Source organism: Leptinotarsa decemlineata, unplaced genomic scaffold (genome assembly GCF_025532065.1).
Source record: "Leptinotarsa decemlineata unplaced genomic scaffold, Ldec_3_MD MMD2_tig00026336_RagTag_RagTag, whole genome shotgun sequence".
Taxonomy (NCBI): domain Eukaryota; kingdom Metazoa; phylum Arthropoda; class Insecta; order Coleoptera; family Chrysomelidae; genus Leptinotarsa; species Leptinotarsa decemlineata.
Window position 1 is genome coordinate 7,794,309 of NW_027412692.1, and position 17,162 is coordinate 7,811,470.

At 36.0% G+C, this 17,162-nt stretch overlaps 3 protein-coding genes across 5 annotated transcripts in view; 1 reads left to right on the forward strand and 2 right to left on the reverse strand.

Moving 5' to 3' along the window:
- Positions 1–17,162, reverse strand: part of trpl (transient receptor potential-like) — a 98,668-nt gene that overhangs the window by 49,407 nt on the left and 32,099 nt on the right. The gene's annotated exons all lie outside the window — the stretch shown is intronic.
- Positions 1–17,162, forward strand: part of trp (transient receptor potential) — a 64,284-nt gene that overhangs the window by 7,769 nt on the left and 39,353 nt on the right. For 2 of the 3 annotated variants that reach the window (XM_023157474.2, XM_074183169.1), the window contains exons 3-6: positions 610–754; positions 846–941; positions 1,019–1,161; positions 2,076–2,277. In XM_023157474.2, coding sequence (XP_023013242.2) covers positions 610–754; positions 846–941; positions 1,019–1,161; positions 2,076–2,277 — 586 coding nt within the window. Of the gene's footprint in view, positions 1–609; positions 755–845; positions 942–1,018; positions 1,162–2,075; positions 2,278–17,162 lie in introns of those variants that run through there. The other variant, XM_074183170.1, reaches the window with a different exon arrangement.
- LOC111503231 (inactive Rho GTPase-activating protein 11B) lies at positions 8,052–15,912 on the reverse strand. Its single transcript, XM_023157485.2, has 2 exons — positions 15,281–15,912; positions 8,052–8,559 (listed from the first exon to the last, which is right to left on the reverse strand). Exons 1-2 carry the CDS (start codon positions 15,378–15,380, stop codon positions 8,060–8,062), a joined length of 600 nt encoding a protein of 199 aa, XP_023013253.2. The 5' UTR covers positions 15,381–15,912; the 3' UTR covers positions 8,052–8,059.

The following is a 17,162-nucleotide window of genomic DNA, read 5'->3' on the forward strand; positions in this document are numbered from 1 at the left end:
GCACTGGTTGTGACGGCATCTCTTCCTTGCGAGGCTCCTGCTATCTTTTACCCAAAGTCTTTTCTACCATCGCTTTGGAGTAACCATTCTGTTGAAGATCATTTTTGATGATTTCTAGTTCCTTCTCGAGACCTTCTTTCGTATTACAGAGCCCCAAAGCACGGTCTAATAGAGTCTTGATGATTCCTTTTCTTGTCGATTGATGGTGGTTGGATTCGTGGTTCAGATACTGTCCCGTATGAGTGAGTTTTCGGTATACAGATGTTTCCCACTTAGTGTCGGTCCTCTTCACTAAAACGTCTAAGAATGGCAATTCATTGTGGATCTCCTCCATTGTGAAAGTGATGGAAGGTCTCATGCTGCTGATGTGTTTCAGGAAAGGGCCTAGTTCAGTATTCCCATGGTTCCATATTATGGTTCCATAATATTAGACCAATATATTAGACCGTGCTTTGGGGCTCTGCAATACGAAAGATGGCCTCGAAAACGAACTAGACATCATCAAAAATGATTTTCAACGAAATGGCTACTTCAACTTTTACGAGTATTCGAAAAAACGTAAATAACTCAAGTAACGTAAACGTAAATAACTTAGTTTTTTCTTTGAAGGATAATTGATGAATATAAAAACGTCCCAGCCGATTTCGATATCAACTGCGTAGATCCGTTGAATAGATCTGCTCTGATTTCAGCTATAGAAAATGAAAATATTGAACTTATCAGGCTTCTTTTAGAAGAAGGAATTCTGGTTAAGGTAAGAGATAGGCATAAGAACGATAATTTCTGTACTGGAAGCTTTCCATACCACAAATTCACCGTCCAAATGTATGATCAATAACTTTCAGGATGGTTTACTTCATGCCATAAAAGAAGAATATGTAGAAGCAGTGGAAGTTTTGCTGAACTGGGAAGAAGACCATCATATTCCTGGAAAACCGTATGTAGGTTGAGTATATTTTTTATGTTACAGCAGCTTTTTCAATTTCATCGTTCGATATTTGCTTTTTTTAATTTCCAGAGTTGGGAGAGTTTAGATCGGGCTTCGGCCTCTTTCACTGCAGATATTACCCCGTTGATTTTGGCGGCTCACAAGAACAATTATGAGATCATCAAGTTATTGTTGGATAGAGGAGCAACTTTGCCAATGCCACACGATGTCAGGTAGTATATGTGAAAAAATAGTTTTTGTACCAAATCAGAGTATAACTTTGTTCTACCATTGGAAGTTTATTCACGCGAACATGTTTTTTATCGTTTTGGGGAAAGTGCTTCCCGTTAAACCAATATAGAATTTGGGACAAGAACCACAAGTTTACTCATATACTTCTTATCTGTTCGAAACGTAGTAGTAGTAATTGTTAGTAATACATTTTGTCAATTCATTAATTTTTTTTAAAAATTGGTCCAAGGTTTTTTCAATAAATGAGCGGTATTATTGGTAAGTTCACCGTCCTATGGATAAATTAAGTAAATTTATCAAAAAACAACAGAGACATTGCCGGGTTGATCAGAAATATAAAAGTTGTTTCTTGTCCCAAACTTTGTTATTCAAACGGCGATCACGGAAGTAGTTCATTGTAGTAGTTCACTTACATCCTCAACAACAACTACAATAAAACTAGTCTCCTATTTTTCGTTCCATCTGATTCATGTTAGAATTTGTATTAGTTGAAGATTTTGGGTGAATTTGGTACTGAACCCAATCAGATTATATTACATGTTTTTTCCTAGAATGGAAGTAGTATAACTGTGTGTAAAAATGCTCTCGACACGAGATGTACACTATATTTTTTCTACGACTTTGGCGTACCATCAAAGGAAATCGTTTATTCTACGTTGAATCGAAATTATTTTAATATTTATTTTCACTTGCTTCACTAATCCTAATTCTTATTTGGAAAAAATGAAATATGAACGATACATTTTAAAATAAATTATGAAAGGGTTAGTTAAAATCGAAACAAGTGCGGTCTTATAATGAACGAGGTCTTTTAATGTGCAATGCTTAGACAGATATTTTTGCTCGAATATTATTGACGAGTTCCAGCGAGTTATATATATATTTTTTTTTCAAGATGTGGATGCGACGAATGTACCTTCTCCAGCAAGGCGGATTCTCTGCGTCATTCTCAGGCAAGAATAAATGCCTACCGAGCATTATCATCCCCTTCCTTGATATCTTTATCTTCAAATGATCCGCTTTTAACTGCTTTCGAATTATCTTGGGACCTGCGTAGATTAAGTAGAATGGAAACGGAATTCAGAATGGAGTATATAGTAAGTACCGTTTTCAATACTTTTGTCAATTCAATTAGCAACGGATTTAAATTCATGAAAGGAAGTACATGGCATCAAGCCTTCAAAGTAAATCGCAGAAATAAGCAAGAATAAACTGAAGGGTGTTCATGAATTGGCAAGATAATGTAATAAATCTATATCTATGCTCTATACTAATATTATAAATGTGAAGTTTGTGAGGATGGATAATTGTAAATTACGCAGTAAACCCAATCTTCTAGAATGTTTAGAAATCAATAGATTCAAGAATTCGGGTAATTTACTGAATGTGTTTGTGTTGCAAAAACGTATTAGACGTATTTTCTGCTTATCTTATAGAACGTCATGCAAAGACATTTTCAAAAGTAATAAAAGTCTCACAGTGCCCTCTATTTATATATTAAAACTGTTGACTCACATTTTTAAGAACCTATACAGCTTTAGAAGGCATTGCGATATTCACATGTATGACACCAGAAACAAAAGAAATATTTTACCGAAGAAAATTTGTCACTCCGTGCAAAAAAAGCTCCAGTGGATACTGGATACTGGTCTATTCAATATTTTGCCTCTTGAATTGAGAGAGCAGACGTTCAGATATCTTCAAACGCAAATTAAAGAAACTACTGGCCGAAGGATGCTTTTACTCCCTAAGTTAATTCGAACTTTTATGTGGTTACTGACTTTCTGTACTGACCTTCGCATGCTTCTTCATATTTTGCTATATCTTTAAGATGGTCTTGTGATTTTTCACCGGCGGTGAAGTATGCATTACTGAAATACCCGATTCAAATTCGGTTTTTGACCCGATGTTTCATAAAATTCAAGAGTGTAATCTTTTTTTTAACAATTATTTACGTTTGTCATTTTAATTGTACATAATAATCAGATATAATTTCATTTGTGAACTTGAACTAATCCAAACTATTGTAATAAATCTGAAGCCGGCCCTGACCGATATCTCAGCCAGAAAACATATGACTCACCGCGAAAGGAATGCGATCAATTACGTTGGACCTCAAGCAGTTGTGGTTCGTTGAAGCCCCTCCGTGTTGTGAGAACAGTTTACTGACAGCTTGGTTGAATTACTCTTGAATATGAAATAACACCCACAAATAAAGAACAGTTCGATTCTTACTATGTGTTGTTTTATTTAATAGACAGCAGGTAACAACGTGTTGTAACTGAAGTGAAAACTGAACTGTCAGTAAATTGTTCTCACAACACGGAGGGGCTTCAACGAACCACAACTGCTTGAGGTCCAACGTAATTGGCGCAGTCGTACGGATACCTGTACAGGCAACAAACAAAACCAATTGCCTGGTGAAAACCAAATCTTCAACAGGAGCACCACCAACAATCACAGTGTACCGAAGAGGACTGGATATTCTCTCTCGACACACAGGGCAGATTCTTGGACTGGATATTCAAGAAGAAGCTAACAACCTTTCTGGACGACCGATTGTCCCTGGACTGGTTCAACAAACAGAAAAACAAAGCAGAAAGCAGACAACCCAAGAGATACACATACCACACACACAAAGTGAGTCTCTCATTCTCATTCCCTACATCTCATATCCTACCGACTGCGCCAATTACGTTGGACCTCAAGCAGTTGTGGTTCGTTGAAGCCCCTCCGTGTTGTGAGTTCAGTTTTCTCTCAGTTGCAACACGTTGTTACCTGCTGTCTATTAAATAAAACAACACATAGTAAGAATCGAACTGTTCTTTATTTGTGGGTGTTATTTCATATTCAAGAGTAATTCAACCAAACTGTCAGTAAATTGTTCTCACAACACGGAGGGGCTTCAACGAACCACAACTGCTTGAGGTCCAACGTAATTGATCGACGAAGCGTCACGAAAATTATAGATGAGTGCCGAAACGAGTGTGGAAACATCCACAGTCCGATGGAATGGTGATTAAGACAGTTAATTCTTCAATTCGTTACACTATTTATTGTTAATAATATGTGGATGCAATAAATTTGAATAATCAATTAGAATTGAATAACTCACCGTTACTAAATATTGTTTCAAATGTGGAAACTGGGACATACGCTCAAGTAATTTGGTTCATTACAAACATACTTATGATGCACTGTTTGGAACCTTTGGTGTAGTAATGAATATTACTGGAGTTTTTTCCCAATTCCAAATCGATATTTTTAACACCTCGACACGTGTTTCGATCACCATGTGATCATCTTCAAAGAGGAAGATAAAAACAGTTTTAAAACTGTTTTTGTCTATTTATCTATTTAAAACTGTTTTAAAACTGTTTTTATCTTCCTCTTTGAAGATGATCACTTGGTGATCGAAACACGTGTCGATGTGTTAAAAATAACGCGAAACACGTGTCGAGGTGTTGAAAATAAAGATTTGGTGTTGGGAAAAAATTCCAGTAATATTCATTACAAACATAGGTAAAACTCAGGTATTTGAAATTCAGGTACTTCAAATTGTAAAATCAGGTGTATTAAGAATTGAATATTTAGAATACAGGTAATAAAGACATGTTACGTTGTTTTTGTAAAACTGTTTAGTGAAAATCTCACATAAACGTGTTTTTGAATACGTTAGTTATGGCCAGGTCCATCATATATTCCTTTTCCTAAATTTAATGTTCATTTTTGTCGACTTCACGGAGCTCACAATACACATTGTTTATAATAGTTTTTTCTCCTTTAGGTAAATTCGGACATCTGCGTTTGCTTTGACTGCTTTCACTTTCCATATTGCTCACAGTTCACAGCACAAAATTGAACTGATTTATAATGTTTTTTCCTTGTTCCGGTCTTTGAACAAATCCCTTGTTCTATACCTGATATGAAATTTCTTTTTTATTCAATGTCAATCCTTTTCTTAGGAATATAGGTACCTAATAATGTGACGTTGACTTCATTATAACTTCTCAGGAATGGATTGAATCGATAGAAAGTGTATTATTCCTCTTTCATGTTTATCTAGGATAGGTATTGTACTAATAATGATAAGTGGAGTTCTTGGTGGAATGATGTCCTCTCTACTCACGTATCTTAAAATCATACCGGCATGCCGCACTAAGGCAGAAATCTTAGCCGGACAGATGCAGAAAGCTGTCATTCTTGGCTTATTACGTTTGCTCAGGGCACATGATTCACGGACCCAATGATCACTTACTCCACGGTGTGGGGAGTGGTCATTGGTTGATTATGCTAGCACGTCCTCCCAAATGTTTTGGGACTTCGGGGGATAGGGCCTGACCAGTGCCAACTACGGTGATAAAAAAATAATGATGGCTTTTATTGATAGTTCCATACAATTACAACTAATCAAATGGCAGGATTCAATATCTGCGTATGATAAATCATCGCAGATATTGCTCTTTCATCCAACCGTCAGAACAAAATAAAAACACAGAAAAACAAAAAAAAAACCAGTATGCTATCAAGAACAGTGCAACAAGTATAATATGAATATTGTTGAGCTTGGAGAAAACATAATTCGAATAGTTGGATCCATTTATTGCAAGAAGATATTTTTTTATCTTTTGAAACTTCCTAATGGCAGAGGTTTATATTCAATGGGTATCCGATTATATGAGTAGGTAATATGGTAAGTGATAGATCCGCGAAATAGAGAAGTTTTATGCTGTGGTATTGTTACACTACCATGCATTTACATACAGAGTGGTCCAACGAAAAGTATGCACCTTGCTTTCCTCCTTTTTTTGTAATTTAACGCAAAAGTGCTCGGATAGGTCAATTTTGCTTTCAAGGGGGACACATTTTAGATGTATTTTTCTACCTGTACCTTCAACCCCCTAGCGAGGGTGAGAAACAATCCTAAATTTTTAAATGGAAAGTGGGGTTGAGTGATATATCATTTGGAAGGCCACAAAATTATCTTTCCAATATACCTAACTTGTTGTATTTCACTCAAACATGTAGGTATTATGAAGAAAAACAACTACAACCCAGTACTTTGAAATGTGTAATTGACTTAGTAGAATCCTACTTCAGCAAGTGCTGAAAATGTGACCCATTTGCTTCCATACAATAATACAGATTTTGTTCGAATCTATTCCTAACATTCTGTAGCATATCAGGTGTTATACTTCTGGACTCTGCTGTAATTCGTTGGCGAAGATCTTCTATGGACTCGGGCTGCGTAGCAAAACATTTATTTTTCAAGTGTCCCCAGAGGAAAAAGTCTAAAGGCGATAAATCAGGTGACCTGGCAGGCCATTTGATGTGGCCTCTCCTTCCAATCCACCGTCCAGGAAACCGGTCATCTAAAAACTCTCTTACCGGAGCAACATAGTGAGGAGGTGCTCTATCTTGCTGGAAATGAAGCCGATCATCATTATGATTTTGGTCATTTTCAATTATTTCTGTTATGAGAGGATCAATTGTATCTTCAAGCATGTTCAGGTAGACCTCACCAGTTAAATTCCCAGGAATAAAAAGTGACCCTACGATATGACTACCTATGATGCCACACCAGACATTGATTTTTTGAGGGTACTGGGTATGGACCTCTCGGAATAAGTGTGGGTTACTCTCATCCCAGTAACGGCAATTATGCCTATTCACAGCTCCATTCAAAAAAAATGTACTCTCATCGGAAAAGCATCTGTTCAATGATAGGTGCGGATCATCAATTAGTAGCTGCCTCAGTTGTTCACAAAATTGCAGCCTTCTATCAGGATCATCTTCATTGAGTTCCTGTACTAATTTAATTTTGTACGGATGAAATTTATAGGCGGCTTTTAATATCCGTATTATGGACGAACGGGAGACACCTGAGGTTGCTGCAAGCTGACGGGTACTTTGAGTATGATCCAATTCAACATGTCCCAAAACAGCGACTTCCACTGATTCATTTCTGATGAATTTTGTGCCTTTTCAACTCGACCCCACTTTCCATTTAAAATTTTAGGGTTGTTACTCACCCTCGCTAGGGGGTTGAAGGCACAGGTAGAAAAATACATCTGAAATGTGTCCCCTTCAAAAACAAAATTGACCTGTCCGAGCATTTTTGCGTTAAGTTACAAAAAAAAAGAGAAAAGCAAGGTGCATACTTTTCGTTGGACCACTCGATATATCAAACCCTTTGTGAAATACACTCAAACAAAGGAAACTATAGTGTTTCGTCAGATCTTCACAAATACGACACGAGATCAGCAAACCAAATAGCACTAAAACGTTTCAGGCCAAATAAGTCGAAGTCAAATTCCCTCAATTTGAAACTTATAACAAGTTGAGCTCAGAAGTGCGTTCCCTGAATGATGAGGTTGATGTGATGAGGCTAATGTGAAATGTCTACTCCTAAAAAATTGTTTTTATAGTGTAGAAGAATTTTCGAATTATTCTTTTTAATATAATTAAAAAAAAAGTTTTTGTGAATGACCTGATTGTTTTTACATATTGTCTCTCAATATTATTTGTACTATGTGACGTGCTGTAAACCACAGTGTGAAATAGCCAATGAAGTCTATCTATCTATCTAAATGTGTCCTGAATCTTAAGTTAAGATGGTGTATATTATTGAAAAGGCTATTTCCAATTTTAGAGTTTTCATAACAGACATTCCAAAACTGTCATCAGTGTTGAAACAGACCTGAATCTTTATAACTTAATTATAATAACTGATCAAAGAAAAAATAATATTTACTCTACGTATCATTCAGTGAGTATTACGCTCATGAATGTTAACCTAACCTAGACGTTAAGAAACTAATAAAAACTAATTGAAACCACCATTGAATAGAAACATTGTGATAATAATAAATTTAGGTTTCAGTATGATTTATTAGGTTTTGGACAAACTGCTTCAATAATTTTTTGACAGATTGTCTTTTTTCTGGCTATTGGCACTTTTCGCATCACTTCCGGAACTGTTCCTATAAGATCCGAATTTTCAATGAGAACCTTTACAATTGTCACAACTTTTTTCACAAGTTCCTGCTTGTACACAGGCATTATATTAGGTCCGACGCAAACAGCAATATTATATGCGTTCATTTGATTTACAAATGAATGACTAGCCACTTGGTCGAGAAATTGCATTATGTAAGTCAGGAGATTCAGGTTCTCCACCGGAAGAAGAAGACACGATAAAACTAGTACATCTCGTCTATCAGCGTGTTCTTCACAGGCCAGGAATAGATTCTGGTACTCCGCTGGAATCAGCGGCGTTGGTAGCATTTTCAGGAAGTACTTGATGACTACTGCTACATCTAATACGTCCAGATCTCCTCCCACCAACTTTCCACAAGTCTCCAGTACATTTTTGATACCTTAAGGAAAGAAATTATGTAAATATTCATTTTTTATTATGACGCTGTTTTCATTGGCAGAAGAATCAATAGACAATAATTCAAAGTTATACATACGATGTTATCGAAACATAACATTGAAAATAATCTATTTATGGTATAACAATTTTCAATCGAAGGTAACTCATATACAAATTGAACTGAGAGCTAACGGCAACAATGTTGAATGTAAATGATTGAAAAGTAAGATGATTCCATAAAATTTGCCCCCCGTAACAAGATAGCTTCTGAATATCGATAGGATGTACGAGGGAATACGTAGGCCAGTTCGTTAAATACTTTGAAACATCGGTAAACTGATCAACACTTCCCAGGCCTATTATATTTGCGTCCTTAAAATGCCATAAATAGTCATTCGGTTTTTTCATTATCAAGCGTCCTTATCTGCATAAGCGTGTGTGTTCTGTTTCTTGTGAAGATGACTTTGTTTTGTATTTATTAAATATATTTTATTATATTTATTAAATAGACTGTTATATTTATTAACTAGATAGAGTTGGCCGATACTTGTTTTTCAAAATACATTTTCATAGATTTTCATCGCATTCACACTTTATTGTGAGATAATTAGTTGACTCAGGTATAACTGTCATTAATTAGTTCCTTAATTAGTTTGTAGGTAGATAGTGATATTTCAAAAAGTATGTATAAATCACAATGTATGTAGAATTCAGTTTGTTAGTGAACACGCTTGAAAAAGCTACTGTGCAGCGAAACACGTGTTGCGGATTTTTTATCCAAAAGAACGGGGGATTATCACGAAGACATGGACGCCCAACGCTTTGAAGGATGGTTTCAATCCCTTCTTTCACGAGTCGAGCCAAATTCGGTAATAACGCTTCTTATCACAGCCGATTAGTAGAACAGCTGCCAAATATGATCACCAGAAAAACAGACATGCAGAGTTGGTTAGGACAAAAAGGAATTCCATTTTCCGAGGACATGGTTGAGGCCGAGCTTATGAGTTTCATTAAACAGCATCGTGACAGATATCGCCAGCATGTGGTGGATACAATAGCTCGTGCTGGAGGCATCACCATTTTGAGACTTCCTCCTTACCATTGCGAGTTAAACCCGATAGAATCAATCTGGGCTCAAATTAAGGGTTACGTACCTCGTGAAAACGTGACATATATAATTTCTGATGTCCAACGTTTATTAGAACTCACAATGGAACGGATACGGAAAGAAGATTGGGCTAATGCTGTAGCCTATGTGATCCAGGAAGAAGAGAAAATGTGGAGATTGGACGGGATGGTAGACACTGTTTTCGACCAAATAATAATAGATTTAAGTGTGACTGGGAATTCCTCTTCGGACGAGTCAATGGATTCTGAAATTTCACAAGCATAACATAGGTAATTATTTCTTTGCTTTGTAGTTTTCTTTCTATATAGGAGAAACATAATAATTATTTTGTGAATTTTCCTGTTTTTTTGAAGTACTGTATTAGGCATGATATGAAAATGTAATCAGTTTTATCATTGACACCAGGTAGCGCCAACTTCTATAACAATTTTTACGTAATTAACTATGTGTTTAAATAAATAAAAATATTGTTTTAGTACGCCTCTGCAGAGTTGGTAAGAGGATTATCCGTTGGTCACTTCCAGTGCGACGTTGCTAATGAATCACCTTCAATTGAAAATTGTTATACTATAAACCTTTTTTTCGAACCAGAACAAAAGTACTGTTTCACAATACACAAATTTTTTTTCAAGGATAAAACACAAGCATTACAGGGTTGCTGTATGAGCAGTGCCAGTGCGAAAGTAGCGATTCATATTGGATTTGAATCGCTGGAGATTGAATTCATTTGGAAAAACGTTCTCAAACAGTGAGTTCGAGGTGTACTGAGTTGAACCTCAAAACGATGAACAGCTACAATCCGTTGCGTATTTCTGATATGTACCACTCTTGGTGGAATCAAATGTGCCAAGTCTCTTGAACACCTTCCGTGAAAGATTCTGCAAAAGAAAGACAAATCTCCAACCCTTCTCCGATTTTCCAGACTATCAAGGTTGCAAATGATGTTCGTGTCACCAATCAGGCGAATGGCTCTTTTCTATATGGAATCTAGCAACTTCAGGGTATTCTTAGGGGCAGAGCTCCATACACGAGAAAAATACTACAAAGAAGGTCTGATCTGATTCATTGTGGAATTGGCCGCGGTGGTAGTGCGCCCGACTCACGATCGGAAGGCTGTGGGTTCGATTCCCGCTTCGACGAGATATTTTTCTCTAGAGAATTCATCTGGTTCAAGCTGGGATGATTCTGCAACCGTGTTAGGAATCATACGTTAAAAGTTAAGACCTCGTTAGTCCCTCAACTTCTGATAGTTGTCGTTCATATGGGGGCGACAGCTGATTAACGGAAAAACAGATTTTAAACAGATTTTTTTAACAGATCTGAGCTTTATGAAGCATCATAAGTTGCTGAGGTGAGTACAATTTTCTGGTTTGGAACAGTGTTCCAAACTTTTAAGTAGCAGCCTTTGCAAATCCAGCGACATGATTGTGCCGAAACATATTGGTGTCCGTTTTAACCCCCAACAAACTTATCGAAGCAGAAAGCGGAAATGTGTGTCCTGACATTCGGAGACATTTATCTTTTTGGAGAAAACCGATGCTTTGGTCTTTGGGGCATTGAATTGAACAGCAATTCGAAATCACTTCTAGATCCTCATTAAGATATACCACCTCCTGCTGCCGGTGAAGATGTACCTCCGTTGCCGGTGTCCAGGAATCCAAATGGAATGACGAAACAAGTGTGCTGTCGTCAGCAAAGCAATATATTGGATTCTTGGTTTCATACAATAAGTCGTTGATATACAATGAACAGAGAGTTGGAGACAATATGGATCCCTGGGGAATACCAGCGTTGATGATAAAAGTATTCGAGATATATCCATCGACGGCCACTTGCAGGGAACGTATTAACATTATAATCATTGGAATGGGAAAGCTTGGGACAGAATGGAGCACTGACCCCGTTACTCTTTATATATCGTCTTTTACAATGAAATTAGGAAATGCTTATCATTAGGTAAAAAAATATACAAAGCATGTAGGAATTTACATAGAACAGAACAGAATGGATTGATCGAGTGCATTCTGCATATCTACAAGGTATAGGTACCATCAAGAGAGAATATACAGAGCAATTTCACCAGGAAGTTCAAATAATCACAGAAAAGGTGAAATGGTAGCACCACTATGTGTTTATTAATTTTTGACGGAAATGAAATGTAAAATACATGACAGCACAAGTGATAGTGGAAATTTGAGATGAGCAAAAAGATGAGCAAGGACATAATGAGGAAAGCGTAAACACATTGGTAATTTACGAAACGAGTCTGGAAACTATTGTTTTTTGGACGATTCCTGAAAGTCTACGAGTCATAAAAACTGTTTTCGGACGTGTTGCGTACACTATTTTTATGCAACCGTGTAGATTAACAACTGAATGGGACACAGTTCTTCCTAATATTTCTTTGTAGGACAAAATTTCGAGCATTTTAATTCTTATTTGTATCAAATATTGAGATTCAAACAGAAGATAGGCACTAACAGAATCATTCTGAATTTTATTAATATCTTTATGGAAATTCAAACAATTGCTGATATTGAAGTATTTCAAATTGATTTGAGTGTTTAGTATACTAGAAGTTTTCGTTTCACATTGATTGCTTTTATCTGATAATATTTGAATGATCTTGTCCATTTCAATTTCTTTTGTGAGTAATAGTCTATATATCCTTCAGCGACATTGGTAGACTTCCAGACACCGTGTATCTTCAAATTTGTAATGTTTCTACCATTATCAGCAAATATAACGTCATTTCAAAAACTAGACTTTCGATTTGATCTCCACAAACTTTATTTGAAAAATATATAATCACATGTTTTGCTAGCACAGTAACTTTTTCAAGTGTGTATGAATCGGAAGTGTATAATCGGAAGTGTAGTTTTTGAAATTACTATGGATCTTCATCAAGTAACGACCGAATCAATCAGAAAAATATAACGTCGCTGAAGTTAGATGAATGCTATGGCTTGTGTAGTTGCCAGGATTGGGTGAATTAAAAATTCTCCGATTCAATCCGACATTCCCAGAACTGTGGATACCAAAAGCCTGAATCGAATATTTTTCTTTTTTGTAATTGACGAATAATCTGTTAAGTGGGTATCGGATGGCCGTAACAATGAATACTGCTTATTCAACAGCAGTTGTTTTTGTCCAATTTCACGCAAAGTTCTCTCAATCTTTTGGAATCTGTTATTTTCACAAGCAACATGTTTTCCTTATCGTTTATAAGATCAATTGACATTTCTGTTAGTTCTTCCCTTCTACACCCACCGCCTAACCCAATAATGGGGAATGTTCCTCAATTTGGGTTATTACAGCAAATGCAAGTTTGAACAAAATGAAGTTGAGTTCAATTCATGAGTTTCGATTTTTAAAGGGATTTGTTTGTAATTCACATATTGGCAACAGCGCCAAGAAATAATTGTAATAATTTATACGTACCTAGATATTCTACTTTAAAAAAGGAAATTATCTTTATAAATCAACAATTGAGGCAAAATATAAATTATAGCTCAATACCACCTCCGCAAGCCACATAAACAACAGTTGTTTTGTTATTTATTTATATAGAGGAAGATAGGTTAGGTGCACAAAATGTCACATGTCACAGAATGTCTCGGAACGTAGGTAAACAAAACAGCATGCCTCTGAAATATGTCATCTTTGTTTGTCTCATACAGGTAACAGATTCATTATATTTTATCAGCTATAACCGATGTTGCCAAATGGTGAAATAGAAACGGATCTCTATAAATGTTGAATGCATTATTTCATTCCTCTTTTTCAAGTATTTGAATAATTTTTCAAACAAAAATGTTGAAATGATAAGTTTAAAATGCGTTGTTTTGAAGCTCTTTTATGAAAACTACTTAATTTTCGTCAGGAGGAACATTCCCCATTGTTGCTGCCTGAGAATTAGACAAATCAAGTTGATAATTTCAGAACCTTCTATCGCAATATTTTCTTGAAATTACCTTTTTCATTAGATATGTTCCATTATCTGCTTTCCTAATGAATTTGTTGATCTGCTCGCTGTTAAAGACTTCTGATTTCTTCACTCTATAATGAACATTCTTCATTTCAAAAAATGCGATAACCTTTGGGAAACTGATAATGTTCACATTTTTCTTCAATAGAATGTCACTTTTCAACATAGAGTACCTACATGTTCCACAAGGTAGGCGTTTTGATATTTCTAGATTTTTGCGCCGAATATGCAAAAAAGCATTCTCTGTAAATAGTTTTGCATTCCTTCATATCCATTCGTTTCAAGAACAAGTCATGAACCTTTTTTTTTGTGTACTTTGTTTTTTCAGGCAATAATTGTGCTGTAGCAGTAGCTGCTGCAGTGGAAATTTCGTAAGGCTCATTTTCAAACTTACTATCGCTGATGCTTTTCATAGTTCACTGCGATAATCGTGAACAAAAACGATGCAAACTTTCAAAAATCGAAATATCTATTTGAATTGAAGGGGTTATATTTTTAGGAGTGATTAATTTTTTGGTACTGAAGAGCCTTAGGGCAAGTGTCTTAAGGCGAAACATCGGTGTATACCAGTGGGGGTGACAGTGTTCTATGTGAGTACAATTTATTACCATTCATTCAAAGTAGAACTCATGTGAATGATATCTGATTCTTATTCCACAACAAATGTTTGAAATACAAACTGAGTAGAGAAAAGTATCTTCTGTATAATTCAGTGTTCATATAGAAGTATTTGTTTCGAAAGAATTATTTTCTTTCGTGTAATTCAATGTTTATATGAAAGTAGCTGTTTCAGGAGGACTTTCTTTCAGTTTGTGTCTGAAAGTTACTTCTTTGCATGATCTACACATTCATGTATAGAGTTTCAAATTGATTACTTCCTTCCTTTCTTTGGAAGATTCTCTCATCCCTTTTTTTTTGTATCAGATGGAGTAGTAGAAAGCCAAAAACTTTCTTTCTTTCTAATTTCATGTCAGTAGTTATTTCGTTGCTATGGTAATGATCAACAATTCACCAAATCACGACACGTGTTTTTCATATTATAATTATACACAAAGCAATACATCAGTAAAATATGAAACTTTAATATTAAGTGAATGATGAAATTCTCAACAGCTAAAAAATGCAAAGAAAGCAAAATCAATCTATAATGCTTATGGGTGCTAATACCAGAACAGAAAAGTGAAAACCAGGCAGTTGAAATGAAATATCTACCTCTGAAAACAGAGTTTCATCACAAAGATGATTGGAATGAAAATATTATATCAATAAGTAACAAGATATGGAAGGTTCATTACCACTCATAGGGAGACGATGTTTATCCTGATGAGTATATTCACAAAAGACCAGTGAAACAAATTAGGAAAACAAAAACTAAGGGATGGAAAGAAGGAGGAAGACCTAGATGACCTGGGATTTAGCAAGGAATAAATAATATTTGTTAAGGATCTAATGATACAATTAACTTCAAACTTTATTTCTTGTCACTTGTGTACTCAACTTCTTTATACTCCCTTGATATTGAGTGATTTCTTATTTTTCTATAACTCCTCAATAATTTGTTCAATTTTATATAGCCAGATATATATGAGATTTAAAACTACTCACGTTCCTGTTTTTCTCCGGACCCTGCTTTTCGAAAGATTCCTTTTACTTCGGCATGGGTTAAAACGTACAGGCACATTTCATGAAGACCACGAGGAACCATCAATATATGCCCTGTCCTTAAAGTCACCTTTTCCGTATCCAGCTTTTGCACTGGAACGCCAAAGAAAGTGCCGCTCCCTTCGCCATTTTTATTTCTCACAGCTCCAACTAGAATATTCGGTTTTCTAAGTTTGCACAAACCTTTTTTTCAACAGATTCTTCTAGGTTCATATCATCCGGAAGGCCTTTGAATTTTGCTGGTAAATTCAGACTCAGTAGGTATCTTGTAACATTTTCTCTAATTTGGTCTTTGTTATCGAATTCCGTGAAGAAATCACTACACTTGCAAATTTCAGAAACCCTAAGGGTCATGTCTAAATATTCTTGATGTTCACATCTTGAGTATGACAAAACGAGCCATGTGACAAACTTGTCTGTGCTTCTTGGTGACGTCTTATTTCACAAGCCTCTTTTTTTATTTTTGATAGAGATCTTGCTGCCATATTTTTCCTAATAAAACAATAAAATTCAGTAATGCTCTTAATGTTGGCAGCCCAATTGTAAAAATTATCTGATTTGCATAACGTCACGGTAATGTCACACATAACCTCAATTTGAAATAGTTTTGAAGATTAAAAAATCACAATATCAAGTTCTACTATGTAAGAAATTAACAAAATATAAATAATAATTGCACAAAGGAACTTTCCCTCGGTTATCTTAAAGGCGCGATTTTGTTCCATGCTTAACATAAAAGAGGACGTATGCTTCTCCACTCACAAGCGACTTTGGTGAAATTGGTGATACGTGTGAATCGTTGTATTTGTGCCACGCGCTAGTATACGGGTGTCTGCAGTATGCTGTATAATGTCCTCTGTTAGTAGTCCCACTGTGATTTAAAAGTGCATATAGATTATAACAAGTAGCCACATTTTCTCCTGCAAAATTGTCCATATCCAATCCTTCTAGAGGAAATTCGATGACATCATTCAATTTGCCTTTACTTTCCGTTGGAGAGAATCTTTTTAAATGTATTACTAAAATATAGGGAAACCATTTTGAAAAAAAATACTTCATTCAAAATATTCATTCAGATGTAATTGGAGTCGAAGGGTGCCAATATCGACGTCTATTTATAATAGTTATAGTCAAGTCAGAATGACTCATTTTTGTTCAGTCAGTCAAAACACGTCTGTCTTTAGTCATGATAATGAACCTTATCTAAATTAATTGTTTCATGAACAAGGTTAATTATATAACCAAATTACGTGAACATACACGCAAATAGTCCTCATGGCTTGTGTCGTACAAAACGCGACGATTTCTAACTGCCTCTATTAATTTTTCCTCCATTTCACTTGACACGCCGTGACTCACTGAAGAAATCTGCGGAAGGAGGACTGCGTAACGCAGGGTCACGGATCGTGAAAACTGCGTCACGTCACCCTGCGTCGGAACTTGCGGGGTTCCTATCATTTGTATGGTTCGCAGAAATTCAACGTGACTCACCCTGCGTCACCTCACGGACCTGCGTCTCAAATTGCGGCCGGCCTTCATTGTCGCATATCGACGCAAATATTCGGGTTTGTTATATTCGAATATGGCCAAACACTGCTCAGAATCATCAAGACATTCTAGTTTTTGATCCACAGTGAGGTCGCGCGGCACTCACTTTGAAGGGAGCCTTTACATAGTCAAATCCTCATGCGATATAAAGTCAACACGTTCTTTCGATTTTTTTACAATACCAGCCAACTCACTCATCTTCATTTCTCTGGTGTTACTGCCTCACTTGGACGTCCACTGCGTTCTGCATCATCGGTTAACGACCACGTTAGAAGTC

What these genes read in the sequence shown, in the direction of transcription:
- LOC111503231 (XM_023157485.2), bottom strand. Translation starts at nt 15,380, where the DNA reads ATGGTTCCTCGTGGTCTTCATGAAATGTGCCTGTACGTTTTAACCCAT. An exon ending in GTCCGGAGAAAAACAGGAAC is followed by an intron (nt 8,560 to 15,280) that starts GTGAGTAGTTTT and finishes TCTTTCCTTAAG; the next exon opens with GTATCAAAAATGTACTGGAG.